Raw genomic sequence first — 23,324 nt, 5'->3', positions numbered from 1 at the left:
ATGGAAAAATAAAAACCTCAGTATTGCAGCTACTCTTTCCAAATTTCTAAGTCATTTGTCTCCTTGACACAAATCAGAAAAAGAAAATTAAAATAATGGATGACAGTGACTGTAAACTTGTTATCCCAAAGCTTATGCAGAGCACATTATCATTTTTTACCCACAGAGACACAAGAGGTGGCCTAACTCACAGATACATGAATGAACTACTGCAGCCCCAAATTTTGACTTTTTTTTTTTTGCCTCAAGTTGTCAATAAATGTGGAATTTGTCATAACACATGAAATATGAAACCCTCACAGCTAAGCAGGACAAACTGTAGCAGCTTCCTCTCTCAAAATTCTTGCTTCGGAGTGTGCCTGCACCACAGCAGGTAAACGACATGCCAGTAGGGGGCATTTAACATCCAAATGTTGACAGACAGAGGGATGAGGAAAGGGGATTTTTGGCCCGGCACAGTAGGAAAATATCTGTGGGATGAACTGATATTTTACTGGAGCAAATCTGATTTCTCACAATTATCTCAGCAAGTCTGACAGGCACTTAGGGGGGGCATGAAACAATGAAACGGAGGACACTGATTGGGTTATTTGTCCCCCATTATTTAAGACTAATGTGGAGTGATGTTGTAAAGGAATGATGAACCCCTCACCCTTTTTCCAGCCAAGCACAAAGATGTTTAGAAATAGATGGTTGCTGGCCGTCAAATAAACCTTCAAAAAACAAAGACAACTAAAATTATCTACTTAACAGGCAAAACAAATTCAGGAGTAAATGTTTTTAATTTCTTTGGATAATGTTATATTATTTAAAAACATTTCCAACCTGAATTTAGTCATTAAAAGTGATTTCTTCTATTTCAATACAGCAACATTTTCAGTATGAAAGTCAACATAAAAAACATTAGGGGGCTTTTTTTGGAGAGAAGTGCTGCAATGTGCTGCCAGATCTAAAAAAAAAAGAAAAAGAAAAAAAGTATTAGTTACATTGTTTTTTACATTTTAAAATGACTATTTTTAAACAAAGAAATGGAACTCCATAAAAAAGTGTGTGTTCTTACCTGGATATTATTGAATATTAATGTTTACCTTACCCATCCAAATCCAGAACAAAATCAATAAAAAGAGGAATATTTTTGAGGAAGTTTGCTCTCAAGGTGAAGAGGAAGTTTTTTTTTTTGTTTTTTTGAAATGGTCTTTTTAAAATCTTTTTTTAAGTTTTTTTATATCACTGCCATCCTTTTTTTTTTCCTTTTTCTTTTTTTCTTTTTTTTCTGGGGCAGGATTTTTCAGACCATTTCAATTCTTTATTTTTTTTGTACAATTCAAAGGAAAAAGCCGAGAACTGACAGCAAAGCTCTCATACAAATCATTTAAACCCAGACGTAAAATATTTACACTCAAGCATTTTAACCCTCAAACTAATACTATCAAGCGAAAGCTTAAGTCTGTCATTTTGTTAAATCTCAACACAAGTTTTCTTATAACAGAGTTCAAAAATGTGTCGGTATGATTAACTGTCACATGTTCTGACAAACTACCTGCAATCTGGAACTCCTCCCTCTAAAAAACAAACAAAAAAAAAAAGTAAATCTACAGTAAGAGCATAAAAAACAGCACTCTTGCATTTGGGTTACATGTTAAAATTAAACCGCACATAGGTTTTCTGCCTGTTAGACATGGGTTAGGCGAAAAAAAAGGCTAAACAAACTAAAACTGTGTCTATTTGATTTAGAAACAAGCACTAAGTTGAACAGTATTGGAATTGCCGCTCGTCCACACCAGTGCAGCCAGATCAGACTATGTGCTTCATCTTCATCTGCGCCATGAACGGGGCTCATTGTCGTCCTCTTCTTCATCATCATCTTGGAGCAATGCATCATCACTCAGCGACTCTTCTGGGTACTGGTTTCAAAATGTAAAAAAAATGTACAAATTTGAGTGGCAAATAAAAGTACAACACAAACCCCTCACTAAAACATGTGCTGGCTCCCTCTAGTGTTCCTAAAAGGCTACATACAAAACTCTTCTTCTGTGCACTACTATGAACATACAAGCAGCAGAATAAGCAAGTCCCACTCTAAAATCTGTTCTTCAAAGTCAGAAACTTCCACAAACCTCATCCTCCTGTGGTTCCTCCTCTTCCTCTGCAGTGTTAAGAGTCGTTGCAGGCTTATGCCAAGCCAGCCGTAGAGTCTGGTTGTTAAATCTTAACCCGTGCAGAGCAGCCTGCAGGAAGACCAAAAACAGGATAGGAGTCAACACACTGGCCCTACTGTCGTGCTAACATTGATTCCGTTTAGAATGAAAATCACCCGCTCTGCTTCGGCTCTCGTCTTGTACGTGACGACAGCAGTCGGACTGTTTTCATCCATCTGGCAATCTTCAATTTCTCCATATTGCTTTGGGAAATGGCACAAAGGTATAATAATACTCAAGTTATAAAATTGTGTTTAAATATGACACTACTTAAAAAGTTTCTTTAAAGCAAGTTAAACAAGCAAGTATTACACTCAGTAAATTCAGCTGGACAAACCAAAACAATGGTAAGGGGTCAGTTTAACTTCTGGAGGAGTACAAGTGTAGATTTAGGGTAAGATGGGATGCAGTTGGTATGGATGGTATTGCAGCTGCAAAACAACATTCTGAGTGAACCACATTGTTAGGAATAATTAGAAATGGAATAGTTAGAAACTCCCTTTTTACTATTATTACATTTACCTATACCTTTTTTACACTAATGGTTTAAACTTAATTCACTGAGCATGTATTATCATCTCAAAATTATATTACAGCCTAAAGACAGCACAAACAAGCTATTGTCCTCACAGTTTCTCCTCATCCTCCCTTTTTACTTTTTGTGTGTTCTGGTGTTTGTGCTCTGGCAAATGTCTGTGGGAACATCAGAGAGATCTGACACTTGAAGCTTTATGACCTTCAAGTATCCAGCCTGCAACAGCATGTGGGTGGGTTTTTCACACCATAGATCCTCAGACCATCTTTTGAATATGTAAATGTCAGGTATATATACCAAGCCCTTTTCTGAGTGTCTTTGTTCAGACCTGGTCCAGACCTTGTGATCCTGTTCCTCTGTCTGTAACCCTGCGTACAAATCTGTGCCGTTTTGTGCGGAGTAAATCTTCACTGAAGCTAAGTAACTGTCTCTGAGTCATTATTCATTATTTCTGTGTGTTGGAAACTGAAAAGGGAAAAGAACCAACCTAATATTTTTATTTAATACAGTCTTTTCTAGAAAATCCAGTTTCCTCACACACATAAATTGCAATTAGTTAGTTCAGAGTTTCAAATACAGTGTTTGGAAAAATGCCTCAGTTTAGTGTATTCAGATTTATGTGCTTTACGTTTTCTTCCGATAGTTCCAACTTTTCTCAGCAATGATAGATGGACATCAAGTTGTTCTCTAAAGCAAAGTAGCTACAATACCACAAACATGCATTGTGTTCCTTAACTTAAGCCGTTTGGCAACATGATTTGCTAAAACCGCAAACACCATCAGTTTGGTACAAATGCCGTACTAAAAGTGTCCAGAAATTATGTTTGTCCCTCACTTCTGGTTCATGTGTTTTGATTAAATCAACTTACAGCAAAGTGTGGCAGCAGGTTGACACGGTCTTCATCATTGAAACCAGAAATCTCCAGCGCCCGTGGACGATGGTCTACAACTGCATGCATGGGCATTCCTCTTCCTCGCCCCCTGGACCCCCTCCCTCGTGCCCTGACAGCACTGTGGCCTGCAGCGTGGACACCCCGGCCTCGTCCTGGTGACAGGAGCCCCCTCTTAGCAGCCTGCAAGACGAACAGTAAACATTAAAACACAGACAAATCCAACCTGTAGTGACCTCAAGTGGCTGCTGTATGAAATTGACATTAAAAACTGAACTTATTCTACTTGAAGCTAAAGTCAATACCTCAATCTGGAGCTGTGTGTACTTGATCTTTAGTAAAGCTGTGTCCTCTCCTGCTTGAGTCTTCTGATACAGCTCCAACTCTATATCCAGCAGTTCTTTCTGTGCCTGCAGGAGACGACTAGTTAATTCAAGGTTGAAGCTTCAAACCAAACTGCAACCATGAAAAAAAAACTAAAAGAAAGTTATGGACATGTTTAGCTGAGTCCAACCATCCCACACAAACTGGAGTAAAATTATTCTTTAGTCTAAAACAAGTTTAAAACAAAAACAATCAGAGCTGTAAAAGAGTCCTTTTTTTAACTTTATTGTTCAACACAAATATAACAAATAAGTATGACAGGAACAATAGTCATAACAACAACAATGTCAGGGGATGGTACATGTATTACAAAAAGATTACAGATGCTATGCATCGAAAATATTCAAAGACAGACAGTTTTCATAAATATGTATGGCCTTTTTGTTTAAACTATTAGAAATACTGTGTAAAAAAAGAGTCCTTATTCTTGTCAGACAGCGTTACCTGAACCTTGCTCTTGGCAGTTCTCAGTGGATTGACAAAGCTGGAGATTCCCTTTATCTCCTCTTGCAGTTTGGTAATGCTTTTGGTTAATGTGTCCAACGTTTTCATGATCTTAGCTTTATCCTCCGCCTTCATGCCTTTGTTCTTTTCAAGTCTGGAAATCAGGAGCTGCAGAAGTCAAGAGGAAAAAGAAATAAATTGCCAAACCCTTTGCAGATGCACTTCCATCAACATGGATCTGTGACATCAGAGACTCCATTATGTAGCAGAACCCTGCAGTAATACAAATGCTGCTCAGACGGGGGCATTACCGCAGTGACTCACCTTCTGTGTCTCAATGTGTTTCTCTAGTATTTCCTGCTTCTTTTTCCTTACATCCTGCTGTAGTTTTAGGGCTTCCTGTGTAATTAAATAAATACAATTATTAAAAAAACATTTTTTTTCAATATTTCTACTTCCTGTCAACAGTTTTTATTCAAGTCACACCTGTTTCTTCTTCAGGGCTTCGTCTGACGTCCTCTGGGCTGCTTTCAAAGCTGTAGGATTGTACACAGTCTTTGTGAGACCCGTGGAAGTTGAGAACACCTGAGAAAGGGAACAAAGCCGTGGGGCATAAAAACAGAAAGATGATGAATTTCTTTTTAACAGAGTAGGAACTTACTTTTTCAAATGGAGCCGCTGGCTTGGCAGAGAAACCCAAGCGATCCTTTACAGACACTTTCGAAGCATTCTACAAAGAAGCAGTGGAAGGAAAATTCCATGTGAAGATTTTGACAGGTAAATGCAAAAAAGAAAAAAAAGAAAAGGACCTTTCCAACCAGCTCACCCACAAGTACCTGAGAGGCAGCACTGGATTCCTGAGACGGCTCAGAATTCACAGGGAGCATAGGTCCAAGGCGATCTTTGATGGACTGCTTTACCGATGTTTCTGGAAGCTGCTTAACAACACAGAGGTGGAATGAATTAAGTAAATCTAAAAAAAAAGGATAATAACTTATCTACTTGTGTTTTATAATGAATTTATCTTTAAAAACTGTTTCCAAACCCATCAATGTCTCATAACTCTGAATGAAAGAAGTCCTCTGTGCCGTGATCAAAAAGGAGGTGGGGCTAGCGCTCAAGCCAGTGTGTGTGTGTGGGTGTGTGCGTGTGTGTGGGTGTGTGTGGGTGTGTGGGTGTGTGTGTGTGTGTGTGTGTGTGCAGTGATGAGCTTCAGTAACCACTGATGCTTTTGAAAACAGATATGAACTTTAACTTTAATCCATATAATTTATGAGCTAATATTGAAAATCACAAAGTTTAAGTTGTCTTCTTTAATCGTTTTTTTTTTGTTATTTTTCAGGGGGAAAAAAGGTTGCATAACCAGTCCAGTTTTCTTAAACCTAATAATATTTAAAGCTAAGAAAATAAACATTTACTCACAAACTGAAATGCTGTAAAAGTACTAAAAATGACTATGAAACACTCTGTATTTAACTCCGAGCGAGGTTTCTTATAGTTCAGAAAAAAACAGCGTGGATTGTTACCGCAGCTGGCTGTGGGTCTGACTGCTGCAACCGAGACTGCGTCTGTCCGTCGCTCCTGTCGCCGCGGAACCAGTGTACCTTAATGAAGCGGTTATTGAGAACAGCTTCGGTGCTTTGCATAGCCCGTTCAGCCTCTTCTGGAAAGGCAAATTGTATAAGCGCCCCCTCTGGGTCATTTTGGTATGCCACCTGTGAAAGACAGGTATTCCTACAATCAACATCCGCCGTGAACGTAATGACAACTCAGCCATATTTCTGCACTGGAACTCTGAAAGTTACGTTCAATATTCCCCCAAATGGACACTGAAAGAACGTTCATGCGTGTGGAAGCACACAGGAACTGACCTGCAGGTTGACGATGGTGCCAAACTTGCTGAAATGCTCATTGAGTTTGCTGATGTTGTTGAGCTCAGGGGGAATCTGCCGAACAAGCAGCTTGGTGTTGAGAGAGAACGGAGTTCTTTTGTGGTAGCCCTGGTGGTTGGGATTGTTAAAACTAGATCTGGACAGGAAACAAGAGGTTCATTGAGTATTATTCATGCATGGCGTGACTTCCTAAACCCTCTTTAGAAAACATGTGAGTGGGAGGAGCCTGAATGTTACCTCTCGAACCAAGTTTTCTTGGAGACTAAAGCATCATGGGAGACAGCAGGCCTTTTCCTCGAATCGGATTCCATGACAATTCTCATGCTGTTGTTAGGAATCTTTTCTGGAGAAGGCACAACGGAAACGCACAAAACAGAACATGAAAATCTCAAATGACAATTTTACACTCCCAAAGAAATTCAGGGTTTATGTAACCACACAGCAAAAAAGTAAGTGAAGAACCTCTCGGTGGATGGTCAACATGACTCATCGTGAGCCCTATCAGGTTGGGTCTTTGCACATTGACCCGATGGCGGTACAGCGGCCTTGAAGTGTTGGTGATGCTGGGGGCTTCAGGATTGTACACATCTGTGTCATAATCTGGTGATCAAAAAGAAGACATTTTAACTGAAACCTAAATCAGGTTAGGAAAGATGAAACAGCTGATTTTAAATAGAACCTTTTTTTTTTCTCTAGGGGGGTTAAAAAAAACATTACCGGCGTTGAAGAGTGATGCTGGCGCTTGGGGAATTGAGGAGCGGATGCCGGACGTGACGATGGTGGGCACAGCGCTCGTGATGGAGCTGGGAGGAGCATCCATGCCTGCAGGCTGTAGTGGAGGAAGAGGAGGAGGGGGCCCTGCAACACACACAAATAAACAACTATTTTGACATCAATAACTTGTTAGGCCAGTGTGTATTACTGTCCAATATAGAAATAACTAGTGCACTCAACTGTTCCACTTGTCTCTTTTTCAATTTTCTGTAAATTCACAGCGAACAGGATTTATTTTCTGACGCAAGCCTTTGCATTTCAGGCCCATCAAACATTTCTTTATTCCATTAATTTGTTACAAAGCTCAGTAATATTCAGAATATAGGTTATGTTTTTCATAAATAAAGTGCAACTTCCAAACAGATCCTTTTGTCTACTTTTAACTTATGAACTCCATTCAAAACTAGACATTTCTCTAAAGACGGATGTTTGCTTTCTAGTTCTGTTTCCCAACTGACAGTTCTAGTTCACGTACCACTACAATTTGGGGGAAATTACATTTTAGACTGAAAACATGTACACTTAAAGTAAAAGTAAGATTTTCTTTTTTTAGTTCATTAGTGCATTTGTTTATTGCTTCAAATGTAAATCAAACCAACACCTGGGAAAGTTAATATCGTATCTAATTGTTCAAAAGTAAAATAAGATTATTGTAAACCTGTAATTCAAGGATAAAATGTAACGAAATGCTTTGAATCCTACCTGCGACAGGTGGAAGGCTTGGCGGGAGGGTGCCTGGTGGTGGCACAGGGGGCCGAAGGTTCATAGGTGGGGGGTTTATGAGAGGTGGCGGTGGTGGACCTGGAGGGGGTGGTTGGTCCACAACTGGGATTGGTGGAGGTTGGAAGGGGAGCATACTGGGCAGGTTGACGTCCTCCACAACGACCGGATCGCTCCCATGATCGAAAGGACACATGTCTCCTCGCATGCAAAAGCCCTTTTCTTTAAGACACCAGTGAGCAAACCATATTTCAACAAACATTAAATAAAAGAAACCGAATTAGGGGGGGAAAAAAGTGAGGTTTATCTACCGTCATAGTCCCGACATCGCTTCCTTTGCTGAGCTGGTGGTCCCCTGTTAAAGGGCCCGTGATCCACAGGGCGATCAGAGTGAAACTCTGACCAGCTCTCAGTTGTGTTGTTGCTATGATGGTGGGTGGGGGCAATAACTGTGATGGCGCTGCTCAGTGTTTGTACAGGAAAGTGGGAAGTAGTTGCTGCAGAGACGAGAGATGGAGGGGCGTAAACATCAACACCCTCCGGTCTTTCCCCTCGATCGTGATCGTACTTCAGCTTTCCTGAATCTCGATCTATTAAAAAGGACAAAAAGAGAAACATATAATCAGAACTCATTAGTAGACTTCTAAAAGATTTTCAAGCTAATCAATGAAATTCAATATCTTTATTGTTTTTTTTAAATATATATTTTTAAAGATTCATAGCAGGATTTCTATTGTAATCAGTGACACAATCTTTAGTTATTAAGTTTTTTTTATTGAAAAATACATATAATAATAAGTTTAATGCCAAGTAAAAGCGTACATACAATGAATGTGACTTCAAAAACAAAACTTCCAAATAAAAGAATGTTTGTTGTTTTTACCTCGACTTCTGCTCCTGGACCGAGTTCTGCTGAGGGACGGGCTCTTACTGCGATCTCTATCCCTGTCTCTGTCCCGCTCTCTGTCCCGATCCCGGATGCGGTCTTTGCTCCAGCTCCGGCTCCTGCTGCGACTACGGCTGTAACTGCGGCCTCTCCTACGGTTGTAGCGATCGCGATAAGAGTCTCTCCTTGGCGGGATGCGATCATAATCCCTCTTTCTGGAACGATCATCTCTCTTACGGTCATCTCCTCTTCTGAGAAAAAAAAAAAGGTTAAATATATAAATTATTCTAAAACTGAAGGTGTGTATTTATATTATATTGGAAAGTATGACATTAAACACCAGAAGCTATGCATACAATTTCAGTATTTGCTCCCACAAATCTCAGTTAAAAGTACATTTTATCAAGTAAAAATGTTACTAGAGTAAGACCATTTCTACTTCAAATTAATGCCAATCTGTTCTTCTTAGTTCCCCCCCTATTTTAAATAAACTGCAACTCCTGACTAAAATCTATGCACATTTAAAGCAAAAGCAGAAAAAAACTCTAACATCAACTAAAATTTAAAGCAACTGCATTGTCTCTTACTGTCATAATGCAAAGTGAATATGCTAAAAAAAGAGACAAAGACAAAAATGCACAAATCTCCCCACCTGCCATCTCTACTGTAGCGAGAGCTTGATTGAGGAGGGCTATGATTCACTCTTCGAGAAAACTTCTTGTCTCTTTCTTCTTCCCGATTAGTCTGTACAAAAGCAAAGTAATGAGCAACTTACATTTTTAAAAAAACACCGTCTGCATCAAGATATAATCAACTGAAGCAAAGATAATTTGCTATGCACACGAAAACATGTATGGGTTGATGTTGTGCATCAAGAAACAAGTTAAGGAAACCTGTGCACACTAGATTTATTTTGTTCTAATCTGTGTTTTACACAAAAATATGTCAATTTAAAATTGAACAACACATCATCTATTGATAAGACTTTAGCAATGTCAGTTATTGAATCCCCTTATTGAGTACAGTCACATCACATATATCAGCTGTACAAGTTAAATGTAAGAATTTTTGAGGCCCCTTCAAAGGCCACTTAGAACTCAAATAAATACTGACTCGTTTTTAGCTAAGTGCAATGCTGTGTAAAGATGTAGAACGCCTCAAACGGGTGTAAAGCTTGTAAAGAATCACCTTTCGCTCCATATAATTCATATAGATTTGCTGCTCGCCAATACAATTTATTACATCAAATGTGGTGTACTTTTAAGGGAGTATTGAGACTGGAAACGTCCGGAACGAGTCCTGAAACTTGTGTTTGGTCTGCATTAAGACTGTCATCATGCAGATCTCCTCATTCACTGGCCAGGAATTATGAGGGCGGGGCAAAGCAACGAGAGAGAAAAAAATAATGAAAGTCCTGCACTTTGCAATCCTTGTCAGGATAATTCTCTAATTCAAATTTTATATTTCAATGACCAAATTTGAAAGTCTGTATCAACGTCAGGTACAAGGTGGGTACTGAGCTGTCAGCTAAGAGGGTACATGTGTTTATGACACATTGATTGTTGGGAAAACAGTGTGAGAAGCCATATGTATCACATAAAAAGTTGTTTTAAGGAGCCTGCATTCATCTGACCACATTTAAGTGAGTTGCTGTGTCTCATGGTTCCTAAGTTGCTTCTCTGTTTACATCCCGTAAAGCCCGGCTACGGTGGCCTTTTTGGTCCAGTAGTTCCGCTCCGAGCAAGCAAACTGCAAGCAAACTGGAGCTCGGTCTGATTGAAAACAAACTGAGACCATGTGGAAAGATCCGTCTGAGATGGGTGTATTCAGACTAAAAAATTTGTTCTGGGTATCAGGTGAAACTAATTCTGGTTCACTTACAGCGAACCAAATGCATCCAGTCTGAATAAACCCTAAGTGTTCGTTAAGGTTTTATTTGTGGACTTGACATTTCAAGATTTTTTTTAAACTTAAAAATCCTACAGAAACTTTGAGAAAGAGAACAGTCAAAACAGTCCAAGTGACATGCTATTTATTACTTATGCAATTAAAAGAGATGACCTCATCTTTCTTTGGCTCCTCCTTCACAACCTTGACCAGCGGCGGTGGTGGTGGTGGTGGTTGCTCTTGCTGGGGCAGGTAGCTCCTGTTATTAACAGCCTCGAAGAGCTTGTCAACAAACGGTTGGGTCTCTAAATTGAATGGAAAGAGGACATACTGGTCTTTGACTACACAAGAACAAACAAATAGAAATATTAATAAAATAAAATGCGTACCTTTCTGGAGAAATACATCCAACTGATCTATGCACAAGGCTTTAAGCTCCTTCTCACTTTTGTCCTTTTTAACCAGAGCAGCAACATACTTGGCGAGGGCTGAAGGGTCTGCATCACAGCTGCATGCAAAGGAAAGAGAGCACGTGAACATCGAAAAAGCCACTTCAAATACACGGCCGAACAGGAAACTCACAAAAAAAACACACTTGATTAACAAAGGACACATATGAGGAAAATGTGTCTTTTTATAAGACAGAATTAACTAAATAAAACTAAGCAAACGTGCTTATCGTAAAGCTCGCAGAGTGGCTAATGCTAGCTCTACTTACATGGGCTCGAGGGTTTCAGACAGCCATGTTTTAAATGCATCGAGGTTTTCTATTATCATTGTTAATCGAACCGAACCTTTCCACCACCACGGCCAATGGTTTGATGCTTCTTATCTGCTCAAAAAGGGTACCAGACATCCGCGGGTTAACACGCTACTTTTGTAGCTTTTAGCCGGGCGGTGTTGTTAAACGCGCTAATATTAGCCGAGGAGCTACTACTAGTACTGACTAGCGGAGCGTCCTTCCAGGCCCAAAGATTGCTGCACGATTCTTGGAACCTCGTATTTTCTTTAATTTAAAAATGCAAAATACATTTGGTCTATTGCTTTTTGGCATTCAGGCCATAAATTCTGCGATACGTTGTTGGTTTTGATGATAAAATTGCGTGACGTCCACGTTTCAGTTGATACTTGGGCTCCTCGTTCACGCAACTATGCCACTACGAGTATTTACTTCCTCTTGTAGTCACGTTTAGTAGAGATCTCACCAAGATATCGCGAGAAGAAAATGATAAAATTATTCAATGTTGCCATAAAAGAAAGTTTAGTACAGAACACCTCAAGTGACATAGAAGACCTTAAATATGTCAACAACAAAAAAAATAGAAAAATATTTTTATCCATTTCAAAATGTTTTTAACAGTTACGAAGCAGAACTAGATATTTTTCATCAATTTAAAAAAAATAATCAATTACTGGATTTCTACAGCCATTATTGACTGCTGAAGGTGGATAACTTATATTATCCTGACATGGAAGTGAACGTCTTGAATGAAAATTTTAGCACAGGATTTTTACTTGCATGTGTGTGGGTATTTTCAGCGTCCAAAAGTGTCAGGGTTATTCCACCTCTGCTCGAGCTTCAAAGTCCTATTTCACTCTTTTAATTCCTTTAACTCTTTTAATGCATCACATTGTTACTTTATAATAATTGTGACTAACATTTCTTTTATGGCTTAAACATAAAAGTAATTATAAAGGGAATCTAGCATTTACACAAAAAAGTGAAATTGTTTTTTAATTTTGACAGAACCTGGTATACCTTTAAGACTTTAAGACTTCCTATGCCAAACTGGATCATCCCAGTGCAGCTAATGTACTCCTACCAAAGGTTTTAAACAACCCAAGACAAAATGGAATTTCTCTTGTTATATCTTAGGTCTTTAGTGAGCCATCATCTTTTTTCCTATTTAATACTGTTAACCTGAACATAAACATGACTGTAGTGGTTTATGATCCAGTATAAAAAAGTATGTAAAGAAAATAGCAGCTGGATTGCTCGGTTGACTGGGTGTAGGGCTGGCACAAAGGAAACCTGGGTTTGCTTCCCATATCATGCAATGAGCCAAAATCATACTGCTACCTATCTGGGTCTCCCTGGGCTTTGAAAATACACAGTTGTGCCAAGAAGGGTATCAAACTCTCAGCCAAAACCAGCTGTGCCAACTGACGGGATGTGCCGAAAGGTGAGCAACAACATATTTTAGCAACTGCCTTCTGAATACTAACGATTGTTGTGCAGCCTAGATAGTACAAGCTTTAAACTGAGCAACCAGAAAATATCAGACTTTTTACCAAAATGTTGCTTATTTTAAATCTGTGCATATTGGAGAAAGCGTAAAGGGAACCAAACAATGTTGATGTCAGCAGGGACGTAAAAATCTTTATGTGGCTTATCTTATTTGTAGGTGCATTGCAGCCATAAATGTAACAACTTAACTAATCCAAATTAAATTAATTCAAAGTAAGTGACCCTCAATTTAAAAATTGATTGATATTTTCTTTTTCTTCAGCCAGAGAGCCATTATGGAGGGGGAAAAGAGCCACATTTGGCTCTGAAGCCTCGGTTTGCAGACCCCTCTCCTAACTATTGAACTAGTGGGCTTGTGTATTACTTTGCAAATGTTTCTGAACAGCCCTTTTTTTTAAACAGACTGCATAATTATTATTTTCATTTATTTTTATTTTTGAGAAAATGTGTTTTAAATAAAAACACTATTACTTAAAAGTTAGTTTTTATTTCAGAATATTTGCTTAACCTTTGTGCTATCCTAGGCACTTTGAGGGTCCTTTTGTGGGTCCAGATGACATTGGGAGTTGGGTCATTTGGACCCACTACAAGGTGTGCAGCACCTTTTTTCTTCAATGATTTGTGATCTTCACTGGTGTCCATGGATTACATGAAATCTTTCCACCTTTGTCATGGTAGGGAGAACACGGCAATGTAAGGGTGGGGTCATCTAAGAGGTTATTGAAACACTGTACAAGCAGATGGGACATCACAGAAACTGGAAAGCAGAAAAAAAGTCTGAGTAGGTTCTTCAAACTTTCATTTATTGGAGATTTCAGGATATCATAAACATACACTTTTTTGCTTGTTATTGGGTAATAATGTTAATATATCCTATTGCACAAGCACATAATGAAAGCGACGCATAAGGTCACCACCTACGTCAGATAATGTTAACATTATTTTTCCCCCCCTTTCTCTAAAGGCGTTTTCTGGTCTTGCATTATTATTTTGCAACAAGAATGCAAAGAATTATCATTGCATCAAGAATCATCATTTTTTTCAGACTAAATATAGGTCACATATTTAGTCTGAAAATGTCGATTTTTAAAAGTTTCTTATTGGGACCAATAATTTTACTTTTTACTTTACAAAACATGTCTGCCTTAGGAGTGATATTTCAACAGTAAGAACTGAAAAGTCTTCTTAGAGTACAACACACAATAACATATACAGGTTTATTAAGTCCAAGCTTCACTGGAGCCACTAAAAAACAAACAAACAAGTAGACAAAATATAAAAAACATAAACAAAATGTTTACAGTTTCCTTCATGTTCACAGCATGATCCTTATAACTTTGCTTTTCCTTTTTTAGCGATTCATTCCCAGACATGCACGTTCCTTGTAAAAAATTATCCCCACAAATGATAAAAATTTCCCCAAATTACTAAACACATTCTGTAATCCAAGTGATCTGAGCATGACAAACACAACTTCAATCTTGTAAAACCAATACATACATTTAAGATTTATTTAGATGAATATTATTTTATAATTTAAAAACTGCCTTAATCAAAAATTTAATTAAAAGTTTTACTAAAAAATTGAATTTGGATGAAGAATATCTAAAATGCGGTTAGTTTTACATTATCTCCCTTCTGAATTTGAATGTATTTAGTGATTATGGTGCCAAATGAAACAGAAGCCTTTTAGTTTGGTTTCCCACAGAAACAGCGTTTCTGGAAAGTAAAGCTTGGCACACCTCAACCTTAGACAGCTATTACTGAATGCATTTGCAACTGCCCTTCGACAAACTACAAGCTGAAACACGTGTGCTTACATGGTCACACATTTCCATTTACTTGAAGGCTCCTTAAGATGTAATGAATGATGAAAGTAAATGAACTCCTTCACTTGTTGCTCAGTGTTTTGAATAGGAATGAAGTATCAGTCATAAATCTGTCTTTACCAAGTCAAAAACAGTCATTAAAAAACAGTGTTTACAGTTTACATTTGTGCAGAGTTTGTGTTTCCTAACAAACAATTAAGACATTTCTTGTCTGAGTAAAACCTCAGTCTCAGCTCTGCAAGTTGGTTAATAAAGATCCAGTACAGTGGAATCTTCCGAGGAGAGAAGCCTGCATTCAGTTTTCCCTGTCGACAAACCGAAGGTTGATGGGAGCAGATGGACAGAGCAGGCCGTGGGTTTTGGCTTTGACCTCAGTGGTGACAGGAGACACTTCGATGCGGAATTTTTGGATCAGCTGAAAAAGAAGCAAAAACACAACCTTTTTGTTTGTTTGTTTCAAGACACACACATCATTTATGATTGGCTTTTGTCATTGTAGACAACAAATCCAAGAAGGGCTGTGAGATTCAAGGGAAATGAGGAGTGAGTTACTTAGTGACTCAGTGAAAACCTCTCCCTGCTCCCCAGAGGAGTATAGAGGAAGTCGAAGCAAGGCTAGGATTGTAGAGCTAATTCAGAGATGATTCAGTCTGCAGAGGCTGCAGTCTGTTTCAAAAACTTTTCCTTGTTTTATCTTGATTTTGTAATAACACATTGCTTTTCTCAGAAGCCAAAACTGTAAGAATGACAATGTATGTTTACACTTGAAGTAACAAAGTCTGAAATTTAAGGTCACCTTTTCACTTCCCAGAACATCCAGTTTAAAAGCATATTTGTCCTTCTGCATCTGGCTTCTAAATGAATGCATCATGCGCACCTAAACATACTTTCATACCATGGTTGTAAATGTTTATGTTACTACGAGTGTGTGTGTGTGCAAAGAGTGAGTTAGTACCCTTATGAGAGCTAGATGCAGCTCCAGCTCTGCTATTCTCCTGCCAACGCAGCTCCTGATGCCGTAGCCAAATGGAATGGAGCCAAAGTTGTCAACCCGATCAGAGGCATCTTTACGAACCCAGCGTTGTGGCTGGAACTCTAAGGCCCCTGGAAAGTTCTCCTCCTCCAGTGATGTGGAGTAGTGGCACAGGGCCAACTGAGTCTATTAAAAAAAGACATTAAAAAAGGAGGAATAAAAAATTAGCAGTACAGGGGGAACAGTTGGATTGCTAGATTCCCAGCAGACATAAAGCAAAATGGTGAGTAAAGCAGTATCATGTTGCATCTTGTTCCAATTAACCGTTTTCCTCTGACTTTGTTTGAAACCCTTTTCTCCTCCACAAGCATGCACACTCGAGAAAGTATTCTGCTTTGTCTTACCCCTTTTGGGATGAAGTATCCGCCGACCACCAAGTCATCCTGGATAATCCGTCCGTTGCCTGGGAGAACTGGAAAGAGTCTGCTCCCAGGATGGCAAACACAAAGACTGTTATTCAACAGCACTCTACAGTTTGCTAGGCTTTTCAACAGTTATTCTTAGATAACATGACAAGAAGAAGAAAAAATTGATAGCAAAAATAAAAAATATTTCTGTGAATCTATTATACAAGAGCAAGCACAGAGTTTTCTCCATGTTGCTTACAACACTGCAAACATATAAATCTAGGTAGCACATACCTCAGAGTCTCTTTCACAAGTCCTCTGATAAGAGGCAGCTGAGAGACGTCCTCAGCTGTAGGGACTGTTCCCGGGCCCAGAGTCCGTGTGATTTCACCATGGATTTGCTCTTGTATGTCAGGGTGTTGGGCTAACATATAGGTGGCCCAGGACAGAGTGAAGGATGTCTAAATAAAAAAAAAACATTACAAAAAGTTAACACATCTGTCTCATAATGCCTATGTTTATTCATGAAAATACATTTTCATGAGTTTCATGTGTGCTAAAGCTTTGTAATTGAGCTGATATGGGAGCTTTTATACTTGTTGCGCAAGAAACAGGAGATCCTTAGTTATGTCACATTAATTAGCATTACAGAGAGTTCTTTAATTTAATTACAGAACTGAAAATAGCCTCAATTATCAAATTGCTTAAGTGAGAAAGGAATTGCCAAGTTCTTAACAGGCTCACGGAAACTTTTGGCAAACAGCCTCATGACTTCCAAAACTCCTCCTCCTTCTCCTCCTCCACACTCCATCATCAGCTGTTCTGTTTCCCTTAGCGTGACTCACATGTTACGGACAATTGAATTTGAATAAAGTGGGCAGATGACCGTTTGATAGGAAAATCGGTTTTAAACCCTCTGATACAAAAACAAATGTTTCCGGAAAAGCTGCCGATGTTTTAATACAGCCCCCTCACTTTTCCACCAAAAAGATGTTGGGAGGTGCTGCTGAAGGGACAGCTTTGTTGAAATAGAATGATTTAAAAAGTTAAGCATAAATAAAGTGATTTACAAAAAAGTAATTATAAAAATAAAGCTGCATGGTGTCGTCTTCTTCTCCAGCATTTTCACCACCCTCTTCATCGTTCCCTCCTCTTACATACTCCTGGCATGAACTCAACGCTGATGCTAGAAAGACCTAGCCAGGGAGGAGTCGCATGACAAAAGCTCATTAAGCCAGTTCTGAAAGGAGGAAACCTTTAGCACCTATTCCCCACATCTTTTATTTTATTTTTTTTGCAACACCCATCATCCAGCAGGCATGTTTTTCCCTCCTTTCTTCGTATTATGCCAATTTCCCAGCCCCCTCCCACTATCTCACCTCTGCCCAGACTGTGCAATTACTCTGGCTGTGGCTAATATGTCCCGACAGCTCTTTTGTGCGCTGAGGAAAGGCAATTGCACTACAGGGTCAGGTAATGGCAAAGCTTTGTCTACCCCCTGCCAGGATGAGACCAATTCAACAAGTTCAACAAAAACACACACCCTTTTATCTTGTGGTCCCAAGCTTACCACAAAACACTCTACCCCCATAATTCTCATTAATCTGACAGCTTCCCCAAACAAATTAGGCGGTAACTATGAGCATGGTGGACAATATGAATCTGACAAAGAATCTGCTGAGTGTTTTCTGTAAACATCTTTAAATTGATGCTTCTTGGAGTGTGTATTTGTGAGCCCCATGTCTTATTTCATATTGTTTAATCTCTCCAAAAAGTGGTGCACCAATTCTTAAATAGGATTCTTAATGGAACCCGTCTTAAATTTGATCTGCAAGCTTGGTTACGAGCGTGCACCACATGTCTAATGAGGTTGCAATGTGGAAACGTGAATGCAAAACACAGATGTCTGACAAAGAGGGGAGGGGACAAGACAAAGGACCCCCTGTGTTTATCTAACAGACGGAGACAAATGATGAGAAACCAAATCTAGAGTGAGAACAAGTTTGTCACTGTCTAACCCCCTGATTCATTGCTTTGACCTGGTACGGCTACACAGGCACAGATGTGGCGCCAGAAACTCAACACTTGAAACTAAACACTGACACACACAGAGGTACTGGCACAGACATGCAAACCCAATAACCCCTCATTTTAAATCAAACCCTCAAAATCTAAAACAACTTTCTGAACACTTTTGAAAGGACCCACCGTGTCAACTCCAGCCAGGAGCATCTCTGTCACATTTGCATATATCTCCTCAATGCTCATCTCTTTTGTAACAAGCAGGTGCGTGAGCAGTCCGCCCTTCACCTCCTCTCCCCGCTCCAGCTGGGCCTTGATATCGTTGAACCTTTTATCTACATGAATCATGCCTAGGATTAGGTTCATACAGAAAAGGTGGGATAGGTGGGGAAAAAGATAAGGGAGGGTGGGAAAGGAGGAGAAAAAGAGCAAGTTAGGCAAGAAATGGATCCCAACTCCCACAACGGGGACACATCCAGAGATTTATTACAAAATACACTTTTGGTTCCAGGATTCTTTTAGAAAATGGTTTAGATTTGTTTCACTGGATAAAACTTAACAAAAACAGAAACTGTTCACATAGTTGAATTGATTAAAGCCCATCTACACTATATGGATAATTTTAGAGTAATAAAAGTCTTTGTGCAGAATAAAAACTTACTGAATTTGAAAAGACCATCCCAGGAACTACAGAATTCCTCCCATGGTTTGGGAATAATGGGACGCAGCCACTTGGGGATTGCTCCAGCATACATGGTTGTCTTGAATGAGCTGAACATGAGGTTCAAGGCTCCGATGTAGTCCTGTGTTTTTTGAGGAACATTGTTTTCCAGGCATCCCAATCTGCACTCATACAAAATAGAGGCCACACCTGTGAAGTCAGAGGGAAACACGGGTTGAAAGCTGGCAACCAGCCTTGAAAGCTTTTTACACCTTACACTAGTTAAGCTTAGTTTAGTTTCTTCATTATTTAAAATAAAAGGCAAAAAATATTGTATACATCAGCACCATAAACAAATGAAGGACTTATTAAACTTCTTTCACTTAGATCTTCTGTCTAGTATATCAAGCGTACTATTCTTCTTACATATATTTTAACTGGCTCTTAGGTAAATTAAGTCCAAAGATCTTCACAAACCTTCCATTGCATATTTGAAGAAGAGGTCATTCACATTGAAGACAGTTGCTCCGTCAGATTCCTGCGCACGTAAAGTGCACACCCTCTTCACCAGATCATCTACGACTTTGTTCACGTCGTCAGAGAAGACGGCTACATCTTTGGGCCGCATGATGAGCTGCCTGAGGACGCTCCTCATATTCAGCCAGTCCTCTCCCTCACTGCAAAACAAGTGATATTTATATTTATATATTGACTTTATAAACAGTCAGTGCAGGGCAAAGTTTTTCATCAGATATAGTCAGAAATAGCTTTTTTTTTTCCGTTTTGGACATGGAGAAGGGATTGTGAGTAATTTATTTGACCAGTTATTTTTCTGTTTTGTAAGTAATTTGCATACAGAAAATAGGAGATGACAGAGTTTGAAAGGTCCACACTATGTTTTACTTTGTACAGGAAATCTACACAAGTATGTGTAGACAAAAGACTAAGTCTTACTTGTTGATGTATCTATAGTGGGTTACTTGTTGATGAAACTTTAGTGGGCTACTTAACTAAAGATAGAGTCCAGAAATATATGGAGGCACAAAGGCTGAGGGGAAAAGAAAAAGCAGCCAATGTTTGAGAAAAAAACAAAAAAACAATAGAACCCATTGGAAGAATCCTTTGCTCCAAACTACTTTAAACAGTTTTAAGAGATGTTGGCCTCTTGGCAGGAAGACTAATTTCCTGCCTAATTTAGAGGAAAATGTACTTCACTTGGTTTAACTTGAGTCGACAAACATCTCTAAGTCCCACAAAAAGTTTTATTTTCATTCAACAATAAGAACATAAACAAGATATCTATTATTTAAAACTCAAACAATAATTTCAAGATTAAAGAGATGCTTATTTATCACCATTGCCATTCAACCACATAAGTGACTCTCTGTCAGACTATAGCGGAGTCAACACAAAAAGTTTAATTTTCGTGACTCCATCTATAGAATCGAAGAATAAAATAAATTGAAAAATAATATTTGGAGTGAGCTAAAAGAATTTAATGTTTACAGACCACATTTCATACACTGTATTCTTTTTTGGGGGGCAAATGCAGATTTTACAATCCTTCTGTGACAAACAACAGTTTTTTGAAAATGGTTCATCTCAGCAACAAAATGTCGGCCACTGACGTCTACACTGCGCAAAAGCCAGAGGTCAAAGGCCATTTTGGCAAACACTCATACATCATTTTATCTGCAAGCTGTTATATGTTCATTTATTTTGGAGAATTATCATTAACCTTTTTTCACTGAAGCATGTATTTGTTGCATTTTAGATCATCTAATGTTGTCTGTTCTGTTGCATATAGAAGAAGACCAAGACAGAGGAGTTACACTGTAGCGCTGGAATTTCAGTAGTTGAAGGAGACTTACGCAGAGATGAGGCCATTGGAACGGCCTCTCATGTCTCTGTACTCTTGCCAGGATTCCATGTTAGCTCTCTGGGGTGCCACGCCCTCAGCGCGCAGAACCTCAGCCACCAGACCACGATCTGCAATAGAGACCACCAGCTGGGGTCCAAAACGGGACTTGAAGATTTTTCCATACTTCTTTCTATGCTCCAACTGCAATACAAAAATAGACAAAAAAACAAAAAGAAATGGTTAAAAACTTGCAGTTTACTTGACTTTGCATTAAAAGCTTTCTATATTTGGGATAATAACACTGACATAACAATTTAAAAATGAAAACACATTTCTAATTAGACTCTATTAGAAAATTTGTCCAGGTTGTGGATAAGGATTTTTACTAAGCAAAAATAGAAAAAGTGTGGTTGCCTCAGGGCATGATTACCTGAAATGTTTCTGATTCTCTTTTCTTTGTTCTGAATTGTGACTCTAAAATGCACTTTAAAACATCCCGAAAAAAAAGAAAAGAGCAAAAAGAAAATCTAATGTCTGCATTTTTTAAACTTCTTTCTGAGGATAAAATCCAAATTTTAAAATTATCAACTAGAGAAAGCGTATGCAGGGGTAGAAAGAAGTTTGTTTTGTGCCAACAAACAGGTTTTGTAACCACTTCCAACGGGGGGTAGGGGGGTGGGGTTATTTTCTAATTTAACTACTGTTTTCTGGGGGGGGGGGGGGGGGGGAATCCCACAAATAATTCAAAAACAAACTGTGGTCATATAATGCGTATCATTATTAAAACCTCTTATATCATATCTGCATAAAAATATTACTAAACGTGTGCTTTAGCGCTGCAAACAGACTGGGGTCGAGCTCCTCACTGGTGCGCCTTTACGCAAAACTCGGCCATTTTTACGCATCTGTGTCAAATTTATGTGTTGCCTTTTGTAAATAACATCTTTTCATCAGATCGTGACAAAAATAAAACGTTTACTGTTTAAAGCTATAACAGTTCAGAACACAGGACTTATGGGCATTTTACCTGAATTTCGTGAATTCTGCTAAAGCCGTCTCTCCAGAAGAACTCGACCAAGTTGGAAAGAGTGCTGGGTCCCGGCATATCATTCAAGGTCTTGAGCTCCGTCTTCTCATCAACGGGCATGGTGGGCTCTATCAGCCTGCCTGACATGGTCTCCTCTCCGGTTGCGGGGATCTCCAAAGCCTCGCTGGCTGCAGACTTGTGTAACGCGCGTAAGACAAAGATACGCTGATTGATTGTCCAGCCGGCTTGAAGATTCTTCAAGCCTGCAGCAGCAAAACTATTCAAGAGAGCCATTTTCAGGATGCTCCTCGGGCTTCTCGGAGATGAATGTCTCAAGTTTTAGGAGCGGAGCTTCCAAAACCACAAGTGCATGGATTCAGCACATGCGAAGTTGCATTAGGGGACTCATTTAAATAGTGTCTTGTACCACCACGGTGGATGAGGATTGGATGACCGCTACAAAGAAAGGGAGGGATGTTTGCTGTATTCGGGTGTGGGCGTTTCCCTAAAAGTCTGTCGAGGCTACTCTTTCACTAAAAGGGGCGCAGTACAACGTGCCTATGGACAGTTACATCACAAGCACACACTGGAAGAGGGAAAGACGTTCACGTAATTCAAGGGCATATAAGGACTTTGATTGCCACTGTGCATTTTTTACAACCTAATCTGAACCCTCCCATCACCGACCCCTTGTCTAACTCCGTCTCAAGGAAGAGGATTGACGCGCACTGCTGCGCAAAATCCGCTGAGGATGCAGAACGGAGAAAAACGTTTTGTAATTTAAGAAAAGTGCAGAGAGTTGATTACCTTTTGCATGTTTATTTAAGCAAACAATAAAGAGGGGTCCAACCCCAGAGTGCCATAGACACATGAATCAATGATTATAGTTTAAAGGGTCTTTGTATCGGAGGAGTATTTTTGTACTTTGCCATTATGTGAAACAATATCTAACAGCGTTATCCAACTAAGTCGTTACAATATTACACCACAAAATAAATACATCAAGTAAAGAGAGAATGTTTCTATAATTATAGGAAAAGACCACTCTTGGAAAATCCTCATAAAGAGAAAAATATTTACCATTTAGAGTTTGTGCACAAACACTTTCATTTTTTTTGTATACATTTAGAAGAGTTTTGGTTGCAAAGAAATGAGAAATTTAAAATATAAAGTAAAAAAATAAAAGTGCCTAAGATTTTTTTTTTTAAGTTTGATAGATATTTAAGTTGTCCATATTTAGCAGTAAACATAAAACCAACATTTTACCAAAATATCTAAAAATCATTAGGAAAATCCGTTTCAGAATTACCTTAGGTTTCAAGTTTTTATTTCATTTTATTTAAAAAAAAAAGAAAAGAAAAACGTAAAAGACTTAATGATAATGTGGGTGTTTTTAACATGTTCTGGTATTTTTCTAATGATGGAAGACATATATTAAGAACATTTAGATTAAAACTGAATTTCTGAGTATTTCTTCACAAACCTTTACACTAACACTATTGTTCAAATGAAACAAGCAGACTGTAAGGTGTGTGGGTGTAGAACACAGAAATATTTGAAAATATCAGTAAAGGATGAGATTTAAACCTCAGGTCTGACTTTAAAGATAAATTGTGGGTTTTTTTCAGATAAATTGCCCTAAGATTTACTTCTCTGTATTCTTGGAGCTTTTTTTTTTTTTATCCT

The 23,324-nt window shown here is 38.8% G+C and overlaps 2 protein-coding genes across 5 annotated transcripts; both read right to left on the bottom strand.

Annotated features, from left to right (window-relative positions):
• Window positions 1–763: 763 nt before the first annotated feature.
• rbm26 (RNA binding motif protein 26) lies at window positions 764–11,805 on the bottom strand. 4 transcript variants are annotated; one of them, XR_013654834.1, is made up of 23 exons: window positions 11,329–11,805; window positions 11,000–11,118; window positions 10,785–10,915; window positions 9,376–9,467; window positions 8,721–8,974; window positions 8,149–8,427; window positions 7,820–8,059; window positions 7,061–7,201; window positions 6,806–6,943; window positions 6,581–6,686; window positions 6,323–6,479; window positions 5,978–6,166; window positions 5,288–5,389; window positions 5,113–5,181; window positions 4,938–5,036; window positions 4,776–4,850; window positions 4,452–4,619; window positions 3,929–4,033; window positions 3,603–3,806; window positions 2,315–2,401; window positions 2,118–2,228; window positions 1,061–1,904; window positions 764–949 (listed from the first exon to the last, which is right to left on the bottom strand). XR_013654834.1 is itself a non-coding variant. In XM_078944356.1 (22 exons), exons 1-22 carry the CDS (start codon window positions 11,385–11,387, stop codon window positions 1,815–1,817), a joined length of 3,015 nt encoding a protein of 1,004 aa, XP_078800482.1. In that variant the 5' UTR covers window positions 11,388–11,805; the 3' UTR covers window positions 764–1,814. The 4 variants fall into 4 exon arrangements, 2 of the variants coding, with proteins under 2 accessions (XP_078800482.1, XP_011488833.1); XR_013654835.1 differs by having other exon boundaries at window positions 5,288–5,386; XM_078944356.1 differs by having other exon boundaries at window positions 764–1,904.
• Window positions 11,806–13,640: 1,835 nt separating this feature from the next.
• On the bottom strand, window positions 13,641–22,298 carry cyp27c1 (cytochrome P450, family 27, subfamily C, polypeptide 1). The gene is made up of 9 exons (XM_004067082.5): window positions 21,639–22,298; window positions 20,622–20,812; window positions 19,228–19,427; window positions 18,751–18,960; window positions 18,276–18,439; window positions 16,362–16,528; window positions 16,065–16,143; window positions 15,643–15,846; window positions 13,641–15,102 (listed from the first exon to the last, which is right to left on the bottom strand). Exons 1-9 carry the CDS (start codon window positions 21,930–21,932, stop codon window positions 14,983–14,985), a joined length of 1,629 nt encoding a protein of 542 aa, XP_004067130.1. The 5' UTR covers window positions 21,933–22,298; the 3' UTR covers window positions 13,641–14,982.
• Window positions 22,299–23,324: the final 1,026 nt, after the last annotated feature.

Source organism: Oryzias latipes, chromosome 3 (genome assembly GCF_053564925.1).
Source record: "Oryzias latipes strain Hd-rR chromosome 3, Olatipes_Hd-rR_3.1".
Taxonomy (NCBI): Eukaryota; Metazoa; Chordata; class Actinopteri; order Beloniformes; family Adrianichthyidae; genus Oryzias; species Oryzias latipes.
Note: the sequence above shows the minus strand (reverse complement) of the source record. Positions and strands in the feature narration are given on the sequence as shown.

Coding starts and splice junctions, on each gene's coding strand:
- rbm26 (XM_078944356.1), bottom strand. CDS start 11,387: ATGATAATAGAAAACCTCGATGCATTTAAAACATGGCTGTCTGAAACC. Junction 10,916..10,999: donor GGATGTATTTCTCCAGAAAG/GTACGCATTTTA, acceptor CATTCAATTTAG/AGACCCAACCGTTTGTTGAC. Junction 2,402..3,602: donor ACCTGCTGCCACACTTTGCT/GTAAGTTGATTT, acceptor CATTTCCCAAAG/CAATATGGAGAAATTGAAGA.
- cyp27c1 (XM_004067082.5), bottom strand. CDS start 21,932: ATGGCTCTCTTGAATAGTTTTGCTGCTGCAGGCTTGAAGAATCTTCAA. Junction 19,428..20,621: donor TCCAATGGCCTCATCTCTGC/GTAAGTCTCCTT, acceptor CTTGTTTTGCAG/TGAGGGAGAGGACTGGCTGA. Junction 18,961..19,227: donor CTTCAAATATGCAATGGAAG/GTTTGTGAAGAT, acceptor CTGACTTCACAG/GTGTGGCCTCTATTTTGTAT.